Source organism: Phocoena sinus, chromosome 7 (genome assembly GCF_008692025.1).
Source record: "Phocoena sinus isolate mPhoSin1 chromosome 7, mPhoSin1.pri, whole genome shotgun sequence".
Taxonomy (NCBI): Eukaryota; Metazoa; Chordata; class Mammalia; order Artiodactyla; family Phocoenidae; genus Phocoena; species Phocoena sinus.
In genome coordinates, this window is record NC_045769.1 from 54,273,703 (window position 1) to 54,293,925 (window position 20,223).

Below are 20,223 nucleotides of genomic sequence, written 5' to 3' on the forward strand. Positions count from 1 at the left end.
GAGGAAGGTATTATTATTATAATGGACAATGTGAATGAGGAATAAAGAGGTTAGGTAGTAGCCGAAAGAGGCAAGGCTAGGATTTGGAACATGGCAGCCTAGTTCTGCAGCCTGATTCCTCACCATGGTGTTATTGCCTCCCATCTATAGACATCAGCTGGGAGGGACAGAATTTGCCCGGTGTGTGCTTATAGGTTACTTCTGCACAGAGAATGTACCTGATGTGCAAGTTGAATCAGAAAACCGGGGCCTTCAGTTCTCTCTGGCTGTAGCATGTTTATGTGGTAAGTCTGGCTTTTACTGTTCAGAGGACTTCCCCACATCTCATCCAGTGATACATGATTCTCCCCCTTCCAATCAGAAGCAGGTAAATCACCAGATAAAGTAATAAACGTTAACTTGACATTTTGTTCTCCTTGTGTCCTTAGGAAAGGTATGTATCTGTCATGGAGAATCAAACTGCCCCAAGGATTATAGGAGGGAGGATTGATTTTATTCTGGGGCTTTAAGGATCCATATTTTCTCAGAATGGCAAGGGATTCTCTCTTAGGGGGTGACCTGTGATCCTGCCTTTGGCAATGGATGGTACATGTGAGATCAGGCCGAGAGCATGGAGGTTCTGTTGAATTGTGGCAAGAGAGACACATCTGCACTTGATCTGAGGTGCACTGGAGATAGAGGTTATCATGAAAAGATTGAAATAATGGCTTTAGGCCTCAAAACTCAACAGGATATGTATGACTATCCTCACATAGATAAAGACACCAAGAGTAAGAGAGATTTGGAGCCCTTTCCTAAGGCCACACAAAAAAATTCAAAATCTAAGATCCATCTCTCTCTATATATTACCTCTCATAATATTTTTACAACAAATTCTTCACAAAGTAAAAATGAAAAGAATTCAGGATTTTTTCCTTATTTTCAGTGTTTGATTTTTTCCATTTGTATACTAACTAAAATGCCCATTTTCTCTCCCACCTTCAATTTATTCCAAATTTCTAATCTCATTTAAAGTTAATCTTTTAAGATTAAACAGGAGTTAATCAAGCAAAGAGAGTGGAGAAAAGTGATTCAAAGGGAGTAAAGGGAATGTTTAAAATCTTAAATTGAGAAAAAGCTTGACATGTCTAAAGAGCTGAGACGTGCCTGAAACTGAGTGAGAGGATTAGAAAGACCAGAGAATTTGCGAAGGTTGGCAGAAGCCTTTAGAATTTTTTTTTTTACATTTTTAAATTTGAATCATGATTCTGTGGGTCAGAGATTGGGGCTGGTGTCAGCTAGGTGGTTCTCGTCCGGGACTCACTGGAGGTCAGTCACGCAGCTGCAGGCAGCTGGCACCTCATCTGGGTTGGGTGGTCTCAGGTGGCCTCATGCACACAACATCTAACAGTTGATGCTGGCTGCAGGCTGGGTCATTCTCGCCAGTAGACTCTCCTGCTGGACAAGGTTAGATAGGCTTCAATCACACATGGGTCACAGAGCAGCATTGCTGGACAGCAAGAGCAGAAGCTGCAGCCACTGTGTTCTTTTGGTCAGAGCTGGTCACAAGACCACGACAAATTCAACTGGTAGAAAAATAGACTCTGCGTCTTGGTGTGAGACGTGGCATCTTTCATTTGGCCTTAGGGATTCTGAACTGAATTTGAGTAGATTTTAAGTTGAGGACACTGTGGGGACAAAGGGGAGAAAGTAAGGATGGGTTTTGCAACGGGAAGTGGACGTAATGGTTTGGAGGTGGGAATGGAGAGCAAGATCTGAAAATGGGTTGTCAGCTGGAGCATTTTATACTGTGTACTTTTCTTTGCTGCCATATTCTGTGCTTCTCTTTGATGCCTCCAGGATCTTCAGCTGGTTTTTTCCCCTTCCTTTCTAATGTTCTCTAATTCTCATTCCTATTCTACATTCAAGAAACAGCTTCTAGGGTCAGGGCATTGTGATAGGTATTAAGACTATTAAAAAATGTATGTGGGTTATTAAAATACATAAGCCAGATTTCTTACGCTGCACCTCATATATATTTAAAATGTAAAATTTATCCTCAAAAGCATTTTCTCAGACATTTTTGAACTTGGAAATTAAGCTTGAAACTGCAACACTGTAGATCTACCACAAGATGGTGCCACAGGTATACTGAAAATAAGATACTTGCCTTATTCCTAATCCCACCACATTTGCTGGAATTTATTAAAGAGTATGGAAAGCAAAGAAATACAAAGAGGTTAGAATGTGTGTGGGCAGGAACATGTTCATTTGACAGACTTTTTTTGAGCATCTTCTATGCCTTAGGTAGAATATATAGGGGAGGTATCAGGGTGTTTGTGTGTGTGTATGTGTGAGAGAGAGGGAGAGGGAGAGAGAGAGAGAGAGAGGAGAGAGGGAGAGAGAGAGACAGAGGGAGAGAGAGAGAGAGAGAGGAGAGAAGTAGAGGAGAGAGGGAGGGAGGGAGGGAGGGGGAGAGAGAGAGAGAGGAGAGAGAGGAGAGAGAGAGAGAGGAGAGAAGTAGAGGAGAGAGGGAGGGAGGGAGGGAGGGGGAGAGAGAGAGAGAGAGGAGAGAGAGGAGAGAGAGAGAGGGAGAGAGAGAGAGGAGAGAGGAGAGAGGGAGAGAGAGGGGAGAAAGAGGGAGAGGGAAAAGGAGAGAGAAAGAGAGAGAGGAGAGAGGGAGAGGGGGAGAGAGAGAGAGAGGAGAGAGGAGAGAGGGAGAGAGAGGGGAGAGAGAGGGAGAGGGAAAAGGAGAGAGAAAGAGAGAGAGGAGAGAGGGAGAGGGGGAGAGGGAGAAGGAGAGAGAAAGAGAGAGAGGAGAGAGGGAGAGGGAGAAAGGGAGGGAGAGAGAGAGAGGAAAGGGTAGGGGAGATTTTTCTCCAGTTTTCAGGACTTAAACATACAACTTAAATACCTTAATGTTTCCCCTTGTCTGGAAAAAATTATAGTCCATTTTAAGAGATATTAAATACAAACACAGAGGGTTAATGATGCAAACTTAAGTTTGTGTGATAGATGCAGAGATAGGGCTAGCATTCATCAATATAATATCTTTTACTTTTGCTGTAGAAACATATGGTTTAAAATACTTTCTTTTGCTTCATTTCTGTTGAGTCAGTGTGCCACTTAAAATTTAACCAAGAAATCTTTTGCAAAATATAAATACCATGGTGAAAGTATAACAAATCATCGATGTATCAGTGAGTATCAGTTTCTACCAGTAAGTGCACTAGGTAGATAAAGCATTTCAGTGTGGAGGCAGGTGGGTTAGATTATTTACAATGCACTTATTTCCCTAGACCTCTTATAAGTCCATAAAAATCTTTTCATGGAAGAATTATTATGTAGCTCATTTATTAGATAGAGCCCATATAACTGCCTATAGTTTTCTAAGAAGACTCAGAGGGGAAAAGTCTTGGTCAAAATATACCAAATGAGATCATTGAAAATAGAGCATTTGATTTCCTTGGTATAATCCCAGATCCTTTTGAGAGAACACAGGAATTACCTCTTGGAATAATTCAGACCCAATGATGACACAGTAGAAGGAATATATATCTACTTTTCCAACTCTTTGTCTTATCCAGTATTGATCACTGTAAGTTTCTAAGCATTTTGCAAAATCCGAATTTTATTCTTCCAAACAAGAATAGAGTTAGTGCCCCTTATCTGTACTCCCCAGGTAAATTCAACTGAGATTTATATTGCAGGGCTTATTGAGGTTGAAATTCCTTATGAATGAGAGAGAATACAGCAATATGGAAATAGGATGAAGCCTCAAGTTATAACTCCAACCCCCCAAAATGCTTTGAGATAGAGCCTAGCCATTATGGATGGTGTCAGAAATCTAGAACTACCCCTAAGGTCACCTGAAAAAGTCCTTATAGAACAGCTCTGTATTCTGTACATGTGGTGTAAAAGCGTTAAAGAAGGGTGTTGATTATATAAGCCCAGAGCTCTAAGGAATTGATATATAAAGGAGTTTGAAACAAAGAATTAAAAGGAGTGCTTGGCCCTATTTTAGTGAAGAGCAGATAGTCTTTTGCTTTAAGAATACTTTGGACTATGAACTTTTACATGTATCGTATTTATTAACAGACAAATGTTATTTTACATCAAGTCTTGGTTTTTAGCTCTTAAACATTTAAGATTTTAAGATTTAAAAATTAAAGACAATCATGGTAAGTGTTTGGGTGGCTGAGTGATTTGAATCATCAAAGGCACACTTAAAATATAGGTGTCTTAGAATAGAAGCGTTACCTATTTTAAGCTTATCTAAGGGAGAAAGGCTTTCAGTAGCTGGCTCAACAGAAACTTAACATTATTGAGTTCAGATTCTCACCGTGGGATGAGTGTGTTGTCACTGATTGACCACCTTTTTTCATACAGGAGTTCTACTTTCATACTCGGCTGCATCCCAGCCAAGGAGGTTGTTGGGCATTGTTCCAAGTTAGGCATCCTCGTACAGTGTTACAACTGACCACGGGATGGGTGTTCATCCTTGGCACTTACGGTTTTTCTGGATCTGGTTCTTAGGCAAGCTGCGAAACATGTTTGCTTTTCTCCTGATCACATGAGGAGTTTGGAGGAACTGGGTGGTCTGGTTATTGTATTTTTTTAGGGGCTGAATATGATGGCATTTGCATCACGTTGGCCCACTTCATTTCAAGAGGCTGCCTCTGGTGAGCCTTCCTTGCAACTCAGAGATCTTGGCCTGCAGATTCTGGAAGTTTATCTTTTCTTATGTGGGCATGATGTAAAAGGTATAAAGAGATGTTAATTTTATTCCCGGGGAGTTCCTGACTCTAGATAATCAGTTACTTTTAGAAGTTGCAAGAATTTCATCAAACCACCAGGGCACTATTTTGGTTGCTAAAGAAAAAGTTCACCAGGTTATGTTGTACTGTCAAATGAATAAATGCACTTTCCTTCTTCACATGGAACGTGACTTTGTGATCATATGCTACGAACTAACATTAGAGCCACGTATTCCGTTCTTTGTACAGCAAATAGGAAGACCATTGTTCTCACAAACACCCCTAGGACTCCTCCCCACTGCAAGTCTGGGTCCCAAAAGGCTCTCAAGAAATGCTCTTATTTGGGGGGAGGGTACCTACAGTTTTAAAATTTCTTTAATGAAAGTTGTATATATTTAAGGTGTTCAATATGATGATTGGATATACATTTACATAGTGAAATGATTACTTCAGTCAAGCTAATTAATATATCCATCTCCTCATATAATCACTTCTTTTGTGTGTGGTGATTGAAATCTGCTTTCTTAGCAAATTTCTGGTACATTTGACCCTCGAACAACATAGGTTTGAACTGCACGAGTCCACTTACACGCAGGTTCTTTTCAATAGTAAATACTACAGTACTAGACAATCTGTTGTTGGTTGAGTGTGGATACAGAGGAACTGTGGATATGAGGAGCCTCAGATATAGATGGGCTGCAGATAAGGAGGACCGACTATAACTTATGTTTGGATTTTCCACTGTGCGGAGGGTCAGCGCCCCTAACCCTGGCATTGTTCAAGGGTCAGTTGTATTCAGTACAGTATTATTAACTCTAGTCATCATACTGTATGTTAGATCTCTAGACCTATCCTTCCTGCAACTTTTTATTTTTTGAGAAGATCTCTTAGAAGATGTGAATATTCTGTAGGTCTGAAGTCTTAAGTCCAACATCAATACTTTGCTGTGTTAATGCTCTTCAATGTACTTCATATAAAAAAGTATTTATTTGGGAAATATAGGAAAACTCCAGGTAAATACAACATAATAGTCACATGTCTTAAGAATATATTTTTAAAATGGGTTTTAATGTTATTCAGTTTGAATATTGATGGTAAATTGTATTTTTTTCTTTTTCTATAAGTGATTTTAAAGAACTCATACACCAAATAGTATATAAAAATAAAATATGGACCTTTACTTCCAAAGGTGAAGCTTATTTTTTTTTCTTTGTTTCTGACATTCTCACATGTGATGTTTAAAAACCATTGTGGATGTTTTGCTTTGGGATACAATGAGAAAAGGGTGAGATAACCCAATGTTTTATGCCTCATTCTGAAAACACATTTTTCTTTTAAAATATCCTTTTGAAAATTATAAAGTAGGTTGCTAAAAGAAATATTTATGTCAAGTGCCTTTCACATTACTGGGTATAAAGTAGGTAATCAGTGAGTGGTTGATATTTTCATCATTATGTTTTGTTATGTCTTGACACAATAATTCTGGATGCCTTCTTCTTACCTTCCATTGCCACGCCCTAGTTTTGTCATCTTGCATTATAGCTGCATCTCTGCTGTACTTTATGTCTCAGTTTGAATAGCACCTTCTTGTGGTTTTTCTGCCTATCTTGTTAAAGCAATGCTCATCTCCAGATCTCTTGCCAAGCCAGAGAACACTTGCCAAGGTAAGGTATTATTTTCCAATCCATAACCTTACAACAGTTTAGGTAAACATTTCTGCAGGTCGATAATCTCTTACCTGTAATTTCCAAAATCCAAGAAGCTCTGAAAATCAGAAGGTTTTGTAATTTATATTGATGGCAAAACCTGACCTGAACTGATGTGTGTGATGTTAATAATAGTCTTTATCCCATCTAGTCTGAATATGCACGTATTTTGCTGCAGAACTGTTAATATGTCTGATTATAGGCTTTTGCCCTAGACTTTACTTGAGGCATTATATAATTCACAGTATACGCAGAGTATTATCTTTCTAAAATCTGAAAGCATGTGAATTCTGAAATGCATCTGGCACTAGGGGTTTTAGATAAGGGATTAAGGACCTATAATCAAATATTATAGTTTCATTTTAAAGTTTTATCTTATTACTAGGAAGCTGCATGTATAATAATAATAAGAGTTTTAGGCACACAATCTCTCACAGACTATTTTCTCAGACAAGAAAACTACAGAAAAAGAGAGAGAGAAAACATGGAGCAATTTCTGAATGAGTGATACCCAATGCCATTTCTCAAAATGCATTCAAATTGTTTCCTAGGAGCTTCCTGAGGCACTAAATGAATGGAATTCAGGCAACAAAAGTAACCACAAAGGTTTAGTACATTCTCCTATGATGTGGGTGTATGTACATACACACACACACACACACACACACACACGCTTGTGTGCATCTCCACTCATATATGTCTATAACTATCTTCAAGGAAAGGAATCCAACTAGTGTCCTGTAAGGAGTCAGTTCCACACTGAGGGACATCAGGAGAATACCCACAGGAGTGCCATGTTTAATGTTGCTCCAAAATGCTGTGTTATGTAAATATGTTGTGGCATAGTTCTTATTTTTACACAGATGTTTTAGATTGTAGATACTACTAAATGTATCTACACCTAAGAGCTACTAGTATTACTAAAACTGTACAGTCATTTATAAATGACTAAAACATACACAGTCATTTATAGAAGATCCTCAAATCAGGAATTGTATTTATTGGATCCTGATTAGCTCTGCCTTTAGAGTCTCAATGAGAACCTAAAACCTAAAACCTAAAAAAATATATGAGTAGAACCTTAAATATGTGCTTTGTCAATGCTGCCTACTAGGAATTTCTCCCAGTTATTTTTGTGATTTTTTGATAAATGTTTTATGTTCCCGTTGCTTTGCACTTTTCATGCACATGTCGAAGCTCTGTATTTTGTGATCTCAAATCATTGCTGCTACTTTCTGGGATTTAGCTACCTTGTGCCTTTTTAAGACATCTCAACTGGCTCATGAATCTTATATTTTAGTATAAAAGAGGAAGAATGGTGAAAGGTAAAGGTATAAATTTGGGGGTGGCTGGAGTAGGGGTGTATGGATTTATTGAGCTGTAGATTTTTAAAAAAATAGTAAGCAGTGAAAGACTATGTGGTTAAAAATATTCTCTACCTTGTCCGTCTATTTTCTTGTTACACAAAATAAATACATTTAAATTCTTATTATTTAGGAATTCATCTTAGAGTAAAATTGATAGTATTTTGCCCTGGTGCTAGCATAGCCCTGCACATTTTTACTATCATTATTATTTTAATTTAGGGACAGGTGCTCACGGGTTAACAGATATTTAACTTGCTCTTTAATGGACATCTGTGTCAAATATATGGAATTTTTTTGTTACAATTGTAATAGCCTCTAGTGATTTCATTTGTCTATAGAAGAGTCCCAGGGACCTATAGCTATTTTGGTTTTTGTAGCTTTTTTGATAGGTCCTTATAACATAGACTACTGATTTCTTCTCTGTATTCTGCTCATTGTTGAAAAGCCAGAGCTATTTTTAACATTTACACAATTTCAATAGACGATTCTTCATTCCACAAGGTTTGGTGCTAAATCTGTGGAGCCTTTCATAATCATATCCTTCTTGTGGTTTGCTTGAATTTGATCACAGTGGCTGATTTCATGCATTGATAATGAAGGCTTAGGTTGCCTGTTTCTCGGCGTAAATCCACCTCAGACTTGTAGGTTGACAGTGCTTCTGGTTTCAGCATGCATGGAGATATAGAATTGAAATTGCTCTGCTTTCTTTACAAATGACTCAGAGTGTGCTTGTCCTTCCCTAAAATGTTGCCAGCGTGTAAAGGATTTTCAATGAGCAGTGCAACAAGCCAGCATCTGGGAAGGTTTGGAGCTGCACTGACATAGCGTGGTACTGTCACACAGATAATCAGGGCTGGAGCCAAGTCTCCGTAGCCCCGTGCATTACACTGGTCACATCCTGGAAGTTTTGTTTATCCAACTTGGTTGCTTTTGAAGCCGGTGAAAGCCCTGCCAGGATGTGGAGTGGACTTCCTAGCAGAGGTGAGCATTTTTATTCTAAAACTTGGACGCCGGGATCTGGGGTGTCAGGAGCAGATTCTTTCGAATGCTGTGTTGAATCCTGTGGAGCTGTCAATTGTGTTTATCATGTTGTACTGACAGATCTGAAGGGGCAACAGTGAAGAGCAAAATCTATGATTCTTTAATTTTGGGGGGAAGTAACTCCTTAAATTGATGTAATAGCATTCTTTTCATTCTGTGCTAGCTGTTTGCCGAGGACATCTTACCAGTAGGTGACTTCCTTTGCATTTTAAACATTCAGAACAAGTCAGTGATATTATGTTATTTGCTATCATTACTAAAAGTAGGCAGTTAGCAGTGTTATTATGTGCTTCAGGTATATAAAAAAGGCTATGAACTAAAGGTACTTTGTAGAATCTCTGATGTGAAAAATATATAGCAGGAAACAACTGATGTTTATGAGATAAGTAAGAAAGTAAGTGAAATAGATTACATATTGGAGTTGATACCTTGTTAAGCTTGACATTATTAATAATTAAAAGTTATGACCTGTCATGCACTGGACAGCCTACAGTAATTGATTTCCAGAGATGGTATCCTAAACGAGAGGAGGATAAAATTAGAAGCATTTCTTCATACGGCATGTTTTAATTAGATGTGACGTTTAAATGTAGTAGATTTTATCATTTAAATGTAAATAAAATACTGACACTCATCTGGGGAGTTAAACGACTAGATCATCATGCCCAGACAGGTCTGATGTGGCTTTATAAGCATAGAGTATTTGAAAGCCAGCCTGATAAGGGCAGACTCAAAGTTAGCTTCCAAGTAGATGGAGTCCTCTTGCTTAGGCTCTTCTAAACTCTAATTCCTACGTGATGAGAAGCTGTTTCTAAAGAAGAAAGGACTGTGAGAGTTATGATGTATTCGATAACAGTATGCTTATTAAGTGCCTGTTTGGTATGTTAGGTCTGCAGAGAAGTCTATTTTTATTTGATTGGAAGCTAGCGTGGCACATGGGGTATGTATATATATGTGTGTGTGTGCAGTGTGTGTGTGCGTATGTGTGTATATGTGTTTTCCTGCTAAATTTATTTGAGGCAGCTGTTTTATAGCTTTCAGCTCTAAAGTTATAGATAAGTGTGTATTTGTTTGACAGAAGATTCGAGAACCCCGCTTACTGCCAGTACATGTAAAGCTTGGCTAAGCAGACGCATCAGGAGCAAACCATTTGCGTTCGCCAATCTGTCTCAGCAAGTCCCAGGGCCACTATCTTGCTAGAAGCCACTGTGTGCTTTTGAAAGCATGAAATTAGTTTTATACTAAGCACATGGTTTCTCATTTAGCAGCTCTTTTTATGGTAATGGTCAATTTATGGTTCACTACCATGATTTCGGTGTTCTGTCAAAGCTGATAGCTTCTGCTAAGGTGTCTCTATGAGATAAATTTTTAAAAAGCAGAGGGAGGGGGAGGACCTAATTAGACCCTCAAGAAGAGACTCTTAGCTCCAACCCAGTCTACCTTCCTGAATGCACTGTTGTTTCTCTAAAGTTCCTTTATGCTGTTTGATCCAGGACCAACAGATTTAAAGTTGCTAACATTTACCACTTTGGATCTTACTTGACATGTGACATCAAAATAACTGTGTTCCGAAATGCAAAGTATTTGTTCATCTTTTTGCAATGCATTTGTAGAAAACCATTCTATTAGTGCTGACCATATTGTGTAATTCATCATTAGGCTTATCTGCTTGTTTGTTAATGCATCCTAGAGCACGGTGGGAGAGAGTGTAAGGCTTTTATATATTGTATAGTTGATATAAAGCACCCATACTTCATTATACATATATGTGCTATGAGGAAGTTTAGTTAAGGAATAAAATTAAATAGTCTGAAGATACATTAAAAATTTTTTTAAATGTCTTCTTTCATACAACTGCCTCTTCTTGAAAAGTAAAAGTTCTCAAATGCTAAAATTATAGAAATATTAAAAATAGTTTTTGTTTCCACAGTGATAATAGATGAAATGTATATGCAAATGTGGTGAGAATGTTTTACTTAGCCTTTTCTTTCCATCAGAAAATAACCCTTGTTGAAAGTTTTGCCAGTCATAATGCATTTTGAAGTAGAGGTGATCAAAATTAACTCCCAAGACATTTAATGAAATATTTATTCTTATGTTTATTCTTTGCATGGCGGAAATAAATCTATACATGTAGATTAGGGAGCACGTTGAAATGGTACTATTATACTTTTTCTTTCATATGGCTTTGACAGGGGAACTGAAAACACTTCTGAAATCTTGAATTTCATGATTTTTTTTCTTGTTAATCCTTGGATCGTTGCCTAGGTTAAGCAATTTCGCATGATTAAGGATTCAAGATAAAATGTTTTTTATTGAAATGCAGGGACATATTATGTGCCATTATAATTAGAAGATTTTCTGTTTTTAGATGAAGCATAATTTTAAACAACTTATTTTTCTTCTGTCCCTTTGGGAATGTCATGTCGCAAGTCATCATCAGATGGTTAGGGGTATTTCATTCTAGATTTTGACTTACAAATAAGTATCTCATATTTCTTACTTCCCCAAAGCCCATGAAACAAATTGGGTTTGTGAGTTGAGAATTAGAAGGTTAGAAGGGCATTGAGTTGTTTTCTCTTTGAAATTCCTGATGATATAATGTGTTTAGTAAATGAAAACTTTAAAAAAGTTTTAGAATGTCAGAATTCTCTTAGAATAGTGAAACTTGTCATATTAAATAGATCATGGAAAATTCACTAGAGGAAATGAAGGATAATTTAGCATAGCTGCCTGAAGTCTTAGTAGCAATTTCTCTTTCACAAGAAGTAGGATTTAGAAAGTTTTCATGAGGATGTGAGATTCTCATGAATCTCAGTGATGTACCTGCATCTGTTCACTTTTATATCAAGAGATAACAATCTATAGTTTCCTTCAGCAGGTTTTAAAAATGATTAGTTATGAAATAGAGCAGATATAGTAAGCCTGCTTTAGTTGAGAAACATGATTACAAAAATCAAAGTACTCTCCAAGTTCATTGAGCTTTCCCATTGCATACGTTCAGTAATTAGTTTGGGCTATCTATATACTCTGTTGTTTATTTTGAGGTATGTTGCTGTGTTGATGAATACTTTTTAATATAAGTATGTCCCATTAAATATTTGGGACATTCTTGCACTAAAAGTTATTCGTTGTTTAGCTGAAATTCGAATTTGAGTTAGTGTCCTGTATTTAATATGGGAACCCTACCTAGTTTCTATATAAGAAATTGAGTCTCGAATTATTACCTAGAGAATCGGGTCTACCAAAGCTAAAATGGAGGCTTCACTTTTCTGTAAAAGCGGTCGATTCCTACTGTTCGAGTTTATGCCAGGAAACTCCTATGATAAGAATGTTTCCATTTGAGAAACTTAAAATGGTATAAAAAATAGGATTGACAGAGCAGAAATCATGAGTAAGGATATGAGAGCCTCCTCGTAATTACTGAGATAAAATAATAAAGGCAGCACATTAAACAATAGCTGTCAGTAACATTTTAAATAAATCGTGAGAATTGTACAATTAATTTCCGATTGTTACCACCCCTTGCCAACTAGAACATTTTCAGGATTTTTCTCCCTCAGTAGGTTTGAGATGCTTATAAATTAATTTTGTTTCGTTGTATTTAAGATGCATAATGAGAAGTCCCTCCCTCAATGCTGCCTCCCCGCTCCATCTGGATTTTATTCAATATTCATTACCCTTTCGATTTTAGGACTCATATCTTTTGACTGCCATTTCCTAGGTTTCTCAGGGAGGCAGAGTAACTTGCAAACTTGACTTAGAAGGACGCTTGGATTATTCAGTGTAACACAGCTGAGTAAAACAGAATGGAGATTACATTTATTGTGGACCTACTATATGCCTCATAAAGTATCAAAATATTTATAGACAGGTCTTTATTGAGTTCTTATTAAAACTTTATAATCTATTAACATAATACCCATTGTACAGATGCTAAGCTATTTATCAAAAACCCTGTTCCCAGCCTAGAGTTACTCTGTCTTGGCTCTGAATGTCTTACACAGGAGAATAAAGGCTCATCTTCCTTCATCTCCCCTAAGGTTGTCTTGTAAAATTCTCTTCGCTCACTTAGCCTTCTCCATTACCTTTCTTCTCTCTTTTCACTTCTTAATACCTCCCTCCCCCCCACCACTGTTTTTGTAAATATCCCCAACAGGAGTGACTGGACATCAGTATATAATCTGATTCTCAACATGGGAGAAAACATGTAGAGCTGAGTCACGTACACTGTAACCGAATTTTGTGTTAGGCTGCCTTGCAGATGATTCGTCAGCAGGGTTAGAGGTAACGTTTGGAGTAATTTCTTCACGATACCCTTTTTGTACCCAGTCTAAAATGCCACCTCAGTTCTCCCTGTGTCAGTCACGTGACATGTCAGACCAGGAAACCTATTTTGAGCCCAAACGGATCAGTTGAGTGTGAGAGCAATTAACCCAAGTTTTAGAAATGGATGAACTCTGCTAGCCCAATAAAGAACTGTTTAGTAAATCATATCTTCTTTCAGTTAAATGGTAACTCCCTTGCCCCCATGATCTAGTTAATTTCTCAATGTCTGTTGTCCTAGGATAAACGATAATTTACTTACAGTTTTTTCATGTGTATTCATGGTATACCGCTATTTCAATCTGATTATTTTGGATCTCAAAAGATATTTTTTTTTGCTTCCCATCATCAATCTGTTTTCTATTTTTGCCTAGTCGTAAATGTTACTGTGTTATGCATTACTTCTAATTATTTCAAATAATATTCGTGGCCTATTTCTGGTATCTAAATTGTACTCTTTGGGAAAAGATTCTGATTCCTCCTTACCTTAAATATCACTCTAGTCTCCATATCAGCTCCAATGTCCTCCTACTTATATCAGTGCTATCTGTCTGCGTGGTCTGTTTGTTATGGCAAAATACCAGTGTGAATCCATAATCTAACTTTCTTCACTAAATATCTTCAAAAAACATTTTTTTCTTTGAAATTGTTCTCATTTTTAGAAAAGGCACTGGTGGGTGAGTAAAAGTTGCTAGTAGTTTGACAGACTCCAATTCTCTTAATTTCCTAAAAGGTGATATTATTCAATAGCTATATTTTCTTTGCAAATGGCAATTGAGTAATAAATAGATGTCTCCCGCAGGGAATGACTGTTCTGTCAGAGTGAGGAGACTTCTGTCTTATTCCATCCAGGGAGTCTGCAACGCCACTGGGGCGTTTAGCTGAACATGTTTTTGCTGACATTTCAAAATTGGTGTGTGAATTTCACTTGGAGATCTATGGTAATTCTAGTTCTATTTTTTTTCTCTGATTCATTCTTTGGTAGTGTTGATTTTTTAGAATATGATAGAGGAAATGGCTTTATATCCAGAAAACTTCTGTTTCTTCCAGGAAGTCAAGGTGGTATTTCTTTACTCAAGTTTTTTTTTGGGGGGTGAGGGGTGCGGGTACTGGAAAGGGGAGCCTGAATTTTGAGCAATTTCAAAATATTCAGGAGGAAGCAAATTTAGAAATGAATCTACAGGGACTAATTTTTCTGGTATTTGTCTACATTTTATGTATTTTTATTATTGTATAATGGGTAATACTGCATTCATAATAAGTTAGTTAACTCTTGCTTAACTGGAGCTTTTAGATTTTGTATACTTTAGGTACACAAAAATTTTTATGTAGATTAAGGGAGACAAGCAGTGGATGTCACTCTGTGTACACAGTAGTTAGAAATCCTATAATGGGTTATGAGTCATACTTTAAGGAGAAAATACGGATGGCTTGGAAATGATTTCTAACACTCATTTTCTTGCTTCAGAACCTTTATATGTATATACTCATTTAATCCGTATAACAACCCTATAAGTAAGTACTATTATACCTGTTTACAAGTAGGGAAACTGAAGTATGGAGAGGTTAGGCAACCTGCCCAAAGTCATGCAAGTAACTCAGCTGAGATTTGAATCCAGGCAGTTGGGCTCCAGAATCCATGCTTTTAACCACTGCCCTAGATTAGCTTTCTGTAGGACATTTAACAAAATCTTTCTTGATATTATTTTGTGAACAAAAGAGAAAACTGTTGACTGAGTGATAGTGTACTTTTGTGGATTTGTAACTGGTTGAATGCCTATACCCAAGCGTACCTGGCCAATATTAACCTAAAGTGAAGCTCCAGGACTCTGTAATGACTTGGTGAAAACATTGATGACCTGGTCTTTAAATTTATAGATGATATAAAGCTGAGATAATAAATACATAGGAAAATAATACAATTATAAATCTTGATACCAAGGCCACGTCCTATACCAAATAAATCAGAATCTCTAAATGCAACCCAGAAATCAATATTTTTAAAGCTCGCAAGGTGATTCTAATATGCCGCCCCAGTTAGAACCATTGTTTTAAAAAGATGGACAAACTCCAACATGGTCAATTTCAACTACAGTACATGGAAGAGGGAGCAAGAAAAGATGTAGGAGATGTAAACTCATGTATGGGTCAAAACCGTGATATGATATATCCCCCACAATCTTAAATGGTATCTTAGGTGGGATTAGAAGAACTAGAATATCTGTAACAATGAAGTTTGTTCAACCGTCAGAGCATGCCTGGAGCTGGAGAAATGCAGAGAGCTTAGATGCTTTCATTTGAGAGTGACCACTGTGGCCAAGGTGCACTGAATACTTTATCAAGGAGAAGAGATCATTAGAGGATTTATTATATTAGAACATTTAAATTATAGTTTTTTAATAAAGCTTTCAGGTAAAATTAAGATGAGTGAATGGCTTTCCAGGAAGGAGGATTTTCACTTGAACTTCCCAGTAGAGCTGTCTGAATATGAAGGGATTCCTTTTGGGGACGTAGTTTACATCCTTCATTGGTGGTATTGAAGCAAAACGCAGAATGTGACTTAGGTGTGTGATAAATGAGGATAAGGATGGCATGGATGGTTAACGTAGATGATCTTCCAGCTTCCAACTGTATAATTCAATGAGCATGTTAAATTAATAAGGTGATATAAGTGACCATTTGTTCATTACATTAGTTCTGCATCTAGGAGAAGCAGAAGAGCACAGTGATTATGGGAGGTGTTCCTGTGAGGTTCAAAGCCTAGCTCCATCACAACTTAGTTGCAACTTAGTTGCAAATCTCAGTTTCCTCATCTGTAAAACAAGAATAATAATAGACTCCACTGCATAGATTTGTTGTAAAGATTGAGTGAGAATAATGTATATAAAGTTCTTTGCATGGCAAGTTGAGGAAAAATAGGAGGAATATGATATAATCGGAAGTTATCACAGGAAAAGCTTAAAGGTTGCTAGTGATGACTTTATGGTTTGGCATGTGGTAACTACTCAATAAATGTAGCCCATTATTATTTACAAATTATTCTTTCTGCTATTATAGCTGTCTTCTAGTAAAAATTAGGGTCTGAGAGATAAAACCTAAAGCAGGTAAGTTTTGGTGGAAGGCATGGGGCTGGAGCAGAGGAGACCCAAATGGAATGACACAGCATGGAAGGCTTTGGGTAGGTGGAGGACACATAAAGAATTGGGTCTGGGAGAGAAAGGAAGGGAGATTGTGAAAGGGGATGGGAGAACTTTACTGCTTATAACTCTTCATCCATTTCCATCTATTATTTCATTTGATCCTTACCATAACCCTGAGAGGTAGATAGCGAAAGTAGTATTTGCTCATTGTACTGATAATAAATCAGCATCAACAAAAGGGTAAGTGACTTGCTAAAGAGAACAGAACTGAAAGTCAAACTTAGACCTTTGAACTCTTCACTCTACAGCTTCTGTACATCACACCAGCTTCTTCTGCCTAGTTCTGTGCGCAGCCCAGCTTGGATGTTTACATTTTAGCGAGGACTCACCAGTTGACTACAACCAATGCAATGAAGTTTGGAAATTAAGGGAATGTGATCAGTGAGTTGAATTTAGTCCAAGGATAAAGTTTTAAAGCTTTCCTGTTGGTTGGAAGACAGCTTCTAAAGGTTAAAGTGATAATTAAAAGCTCAAGTAGTAGGCTTACCAGTCAATGATGTTAACATTATTATCACATTTTATAGGATCTGAATACTTAAAGGGCTTTCTGTGTACTATAATTAACTATCCTTAACACACCTCATACTAAAGGGCAAGCTTCTTTAGCATGGTATAACAATCCAACAGTTAATAGGAATCACCGTATGTTAAACATTTAATGGTTCAGTGAGTTGGGGGAGGAGGAAGGGTAGGAAACTAAAGTTTGTGCTGTGATTTCAGAAGAGCTAAACAGTATCTGCAAAGTGGAGAGAGAAAAGATGTGCTGTGAATTATATTTTAGGCAAAGTTGTAAGTCCCCAAAACAAGTATCAAACAAAACAGAGAGTTTTATAAATTATTCTACATATTCTTCTTTCAATAGATTATAAGCATAGATGAGCCAGTTAAAATAATTTTTCAACGAATCAGAACGTTTAATTATTAGCTGTAATTGCCACAATTATGCTTCTTGCTGACCAAGGTATTCTGTTTACTTTCCTTATCACATTTGAATATGTTTATAAAATGTAAAAATAAATTAAACAAGGTATTGACACATTTCAGGAAAAAGCTCTTTACCTAGAGTTAAGCATTTCTACATCCAAACGATATGCATATTCTATTATTGTACTTATCACAATGCATATTAATTATCATTTTAATATCTTTCTCCTCTACTAGATTGCCTTGAGGGTAGAAACTGTGTCCTAATTTGCTTAAGTATGTGACTGTCAGTGCAACACTTGGCACATAGTAAATAATATACTTTAAACATTGACTAAAGGATAGGACACTTGAATACAGGATCTGTGAATTCTTGTGAAGAACTCTATAAATTACTTGATATTGCTGCTCATAAAAATATTCATTCTTTAATTAAAATTACAGTGAGATACTCTTTTTCTTACCTCTCAGATGGGCAAGGTCAAACTTTATAATATCACAATGAGTTAGCAAGTATGTGGGCAGGGGAGCACTCTCACACGTTGGTGGATGAGGTGTAAATTGGTTCGTGTATTTGCAGGGCAATGGGGCAATAACTGCCAAAACTTGAAATATGCATATCTTTTGACCTAGTAGTTCCACTACCCCAGATCTGGTCAACATATATGCTTGCGTATGCATACAAAGATACATAGAGCAATACGTTTTCTTGCATGTATCTATATACATATGCATGCAGGATTTTATTGTAACATTTTTTGTAATAAGAAAATATAGAAAAAAAATACCCAGCAGTAGGTGATAATAATTATGGTTCATCCATGTTGTGTGATGTTGTCTTAGCCTGGGTACCATAGAGACTGGCTAGCTTATAAAGAACAGAAATCTGTTTCTCACTGTTTTAGAGTTGGGAAGTCTGAGAACAGGGTGCCAACAAGGTCGGGTGAGGCCCCTCTTCCAGATCCCAGACTTCTTGTTGTGTCCTCACATGGCGAAAGGGTGAGATCTCTACGGGGTCTCTTTTATAAGAACATGAATCCCATTCACGAGGGCTCTACCCTCATGACCTAAGCACCTCCCAAAGGCCCCACCTTCTAATACCATCACATTGGGCATTAGGATTTCAACATGTGAATTTTGGGAGCACACAAACATTCAGACCTTAGCAGATATTATGCAGTGATTTAAAATAAAGTACATCTACCTACTATATAGCATAGGGAACTATATCTAATCTCCTGGGATAAAACATATTGGAAAAGAATATAAAAAAAAGAATGTATTGGGACTTCCCTGGTGGTCCAGTGGTAAGGAATCCGCCTTGCAATGCACGGGACACAGGTTCGATGCCTGGTCGGGGAACTAAGATCCCACATGCTGCAAGGCAACTAAGCTCGTGCACTTCGACTAGAGAGCCCACTCAACCTGGAGACTGCATGCCACAACTATAGAGAGAAAACCCACATGCCACAACTAGAGAGAAGCCTGCACACCACAACGAAGAGCCTGCGCGCCGCAGTGAAAGATCCTGCATGACTCAACGAAGATCCCGAGTGCCGCAACTAAGACCCGACGCAGCCAAAAATAAATAAATAATAAATCTTAAAAAAAAAAAAAAAATGTGTATAACTGAGTCACTTTGCTATACAGCAGAAATTAGCATAACATTGTAAATCAACTATACTTCAATTTTTAAAAATTAAATAAAATACAGTACATCTATAAGAATTGATATGGAATAATGTATAAATGTAAGTAAAACAAACAATGTGTTTGTGTAAAAGACATCTGTGTTTGTGTGTTTATATGTGTGTGTACATATATATACATGCAGAGAGTGGGGGGAGAGAGGGAGGGGGAGGGAGGGAGAGAGGAGGAAAGGAGGAGTAGGAGTGGAAGAGGAAAAAGAGAAAAAGACGAGGTAAATGATTTCATAGGGGGACTGAGGACTGAATTCAAAGTAGAATTACTTTTGTATGGTTTGAAGTAGACTTTGATTTAACTGTTATACCCTTTTGTACATTTGAATTTCTAAACATATACATAGTTTACTTTTGAGAATAAGAGATCTATTCATATAAAAGATGAAAGCAGTGGAGGGAAAATGGAAGGAATATGATGCGATCAAAAGTTATCACAGGGGCTTCCCTGGTGGTGCAGTGGTTGAGAGTCCGCCTGCCGACGCAGGGGACACGGGTTCGTGCCCCGGTCGGGGAAGATCCCACATGCCGCAGAGCGTCTGGGCCCATGAGCCTTGGCCGCTGGGCCTGCGCGTCCGGAGCCTGTGCTCCGCAACGGGAGAGGCCACAGCAGTGAGAGGCCCGCGTACCACAAAAAAAAAAAAGTTATCACAGTAAAAGCTTTTAGGGTTGCCAGACGATGACTTCATGGTTTCCAGCCACAGTTAATGGATGGGAAAAGATGTAAAGCAGAAGCCATTTCACCAGGTAACTGGATGATGATCCAGTCTGTTGCCCTTTGTCCTCCTGAGTGTCTGCTCCCTACAAGTTCAAGGTGAAAAGCTGGTGTTTGGTCAAGTCCTGAGCAGGTGTTGCATTGACCCTCTATGACCATTCCCAGTGTCCTGCCTTTGGCTGACTGACGTTGTGTTTTTCCTTCCAGAACTTGCTAGAAATACACCTCTCAAGTATTCAAGCTGGAACAAACCATCTGAGTGTCCCTCCCGTAAGATCCTTCCACTCTTCTACCTCCTGAGTGTTCATATACAACACCAGGGCCTTAGGGGATTTCAGCTTTGTGAAATGAAAACTTCCAAAATATCCCAATGCAAGGCACACTACCGTATTAAAAGGAATGGAAGAGAGACCAAGACCACTTTAAAATAATAGTAAGGCATGCCTGAAATCCACAAACATGACAGTATTCAATGCTGCACTGAGCTAACCCTGTTGTGTAATGGGTT

The 20,223-nt window shown here is 37.7% G+C and overlaps 1 protein-coding gene across 1 annotated transcript in view; it reads left to right on the forward strand.

The window, feature by feature from the left end:
- ZNF385B (zinc finger protein 385B) overlaps positions 1-20,223 on the forward strand; it is a 320,608-nt gene that overhangs the window by 13,765 nt on the left and 286,620 nt on the right. The window contains exon 3 of the mRNA XM_032637583.1: positions 8,653-8,790. Within this exon, the coding sequence (XP_032493474.1) occupies positions 8,653-8,790 (138 nt within the window). The remainder of the gene's footprint in view (positions 1-8,652; positions 8,791-20,223) is intronic.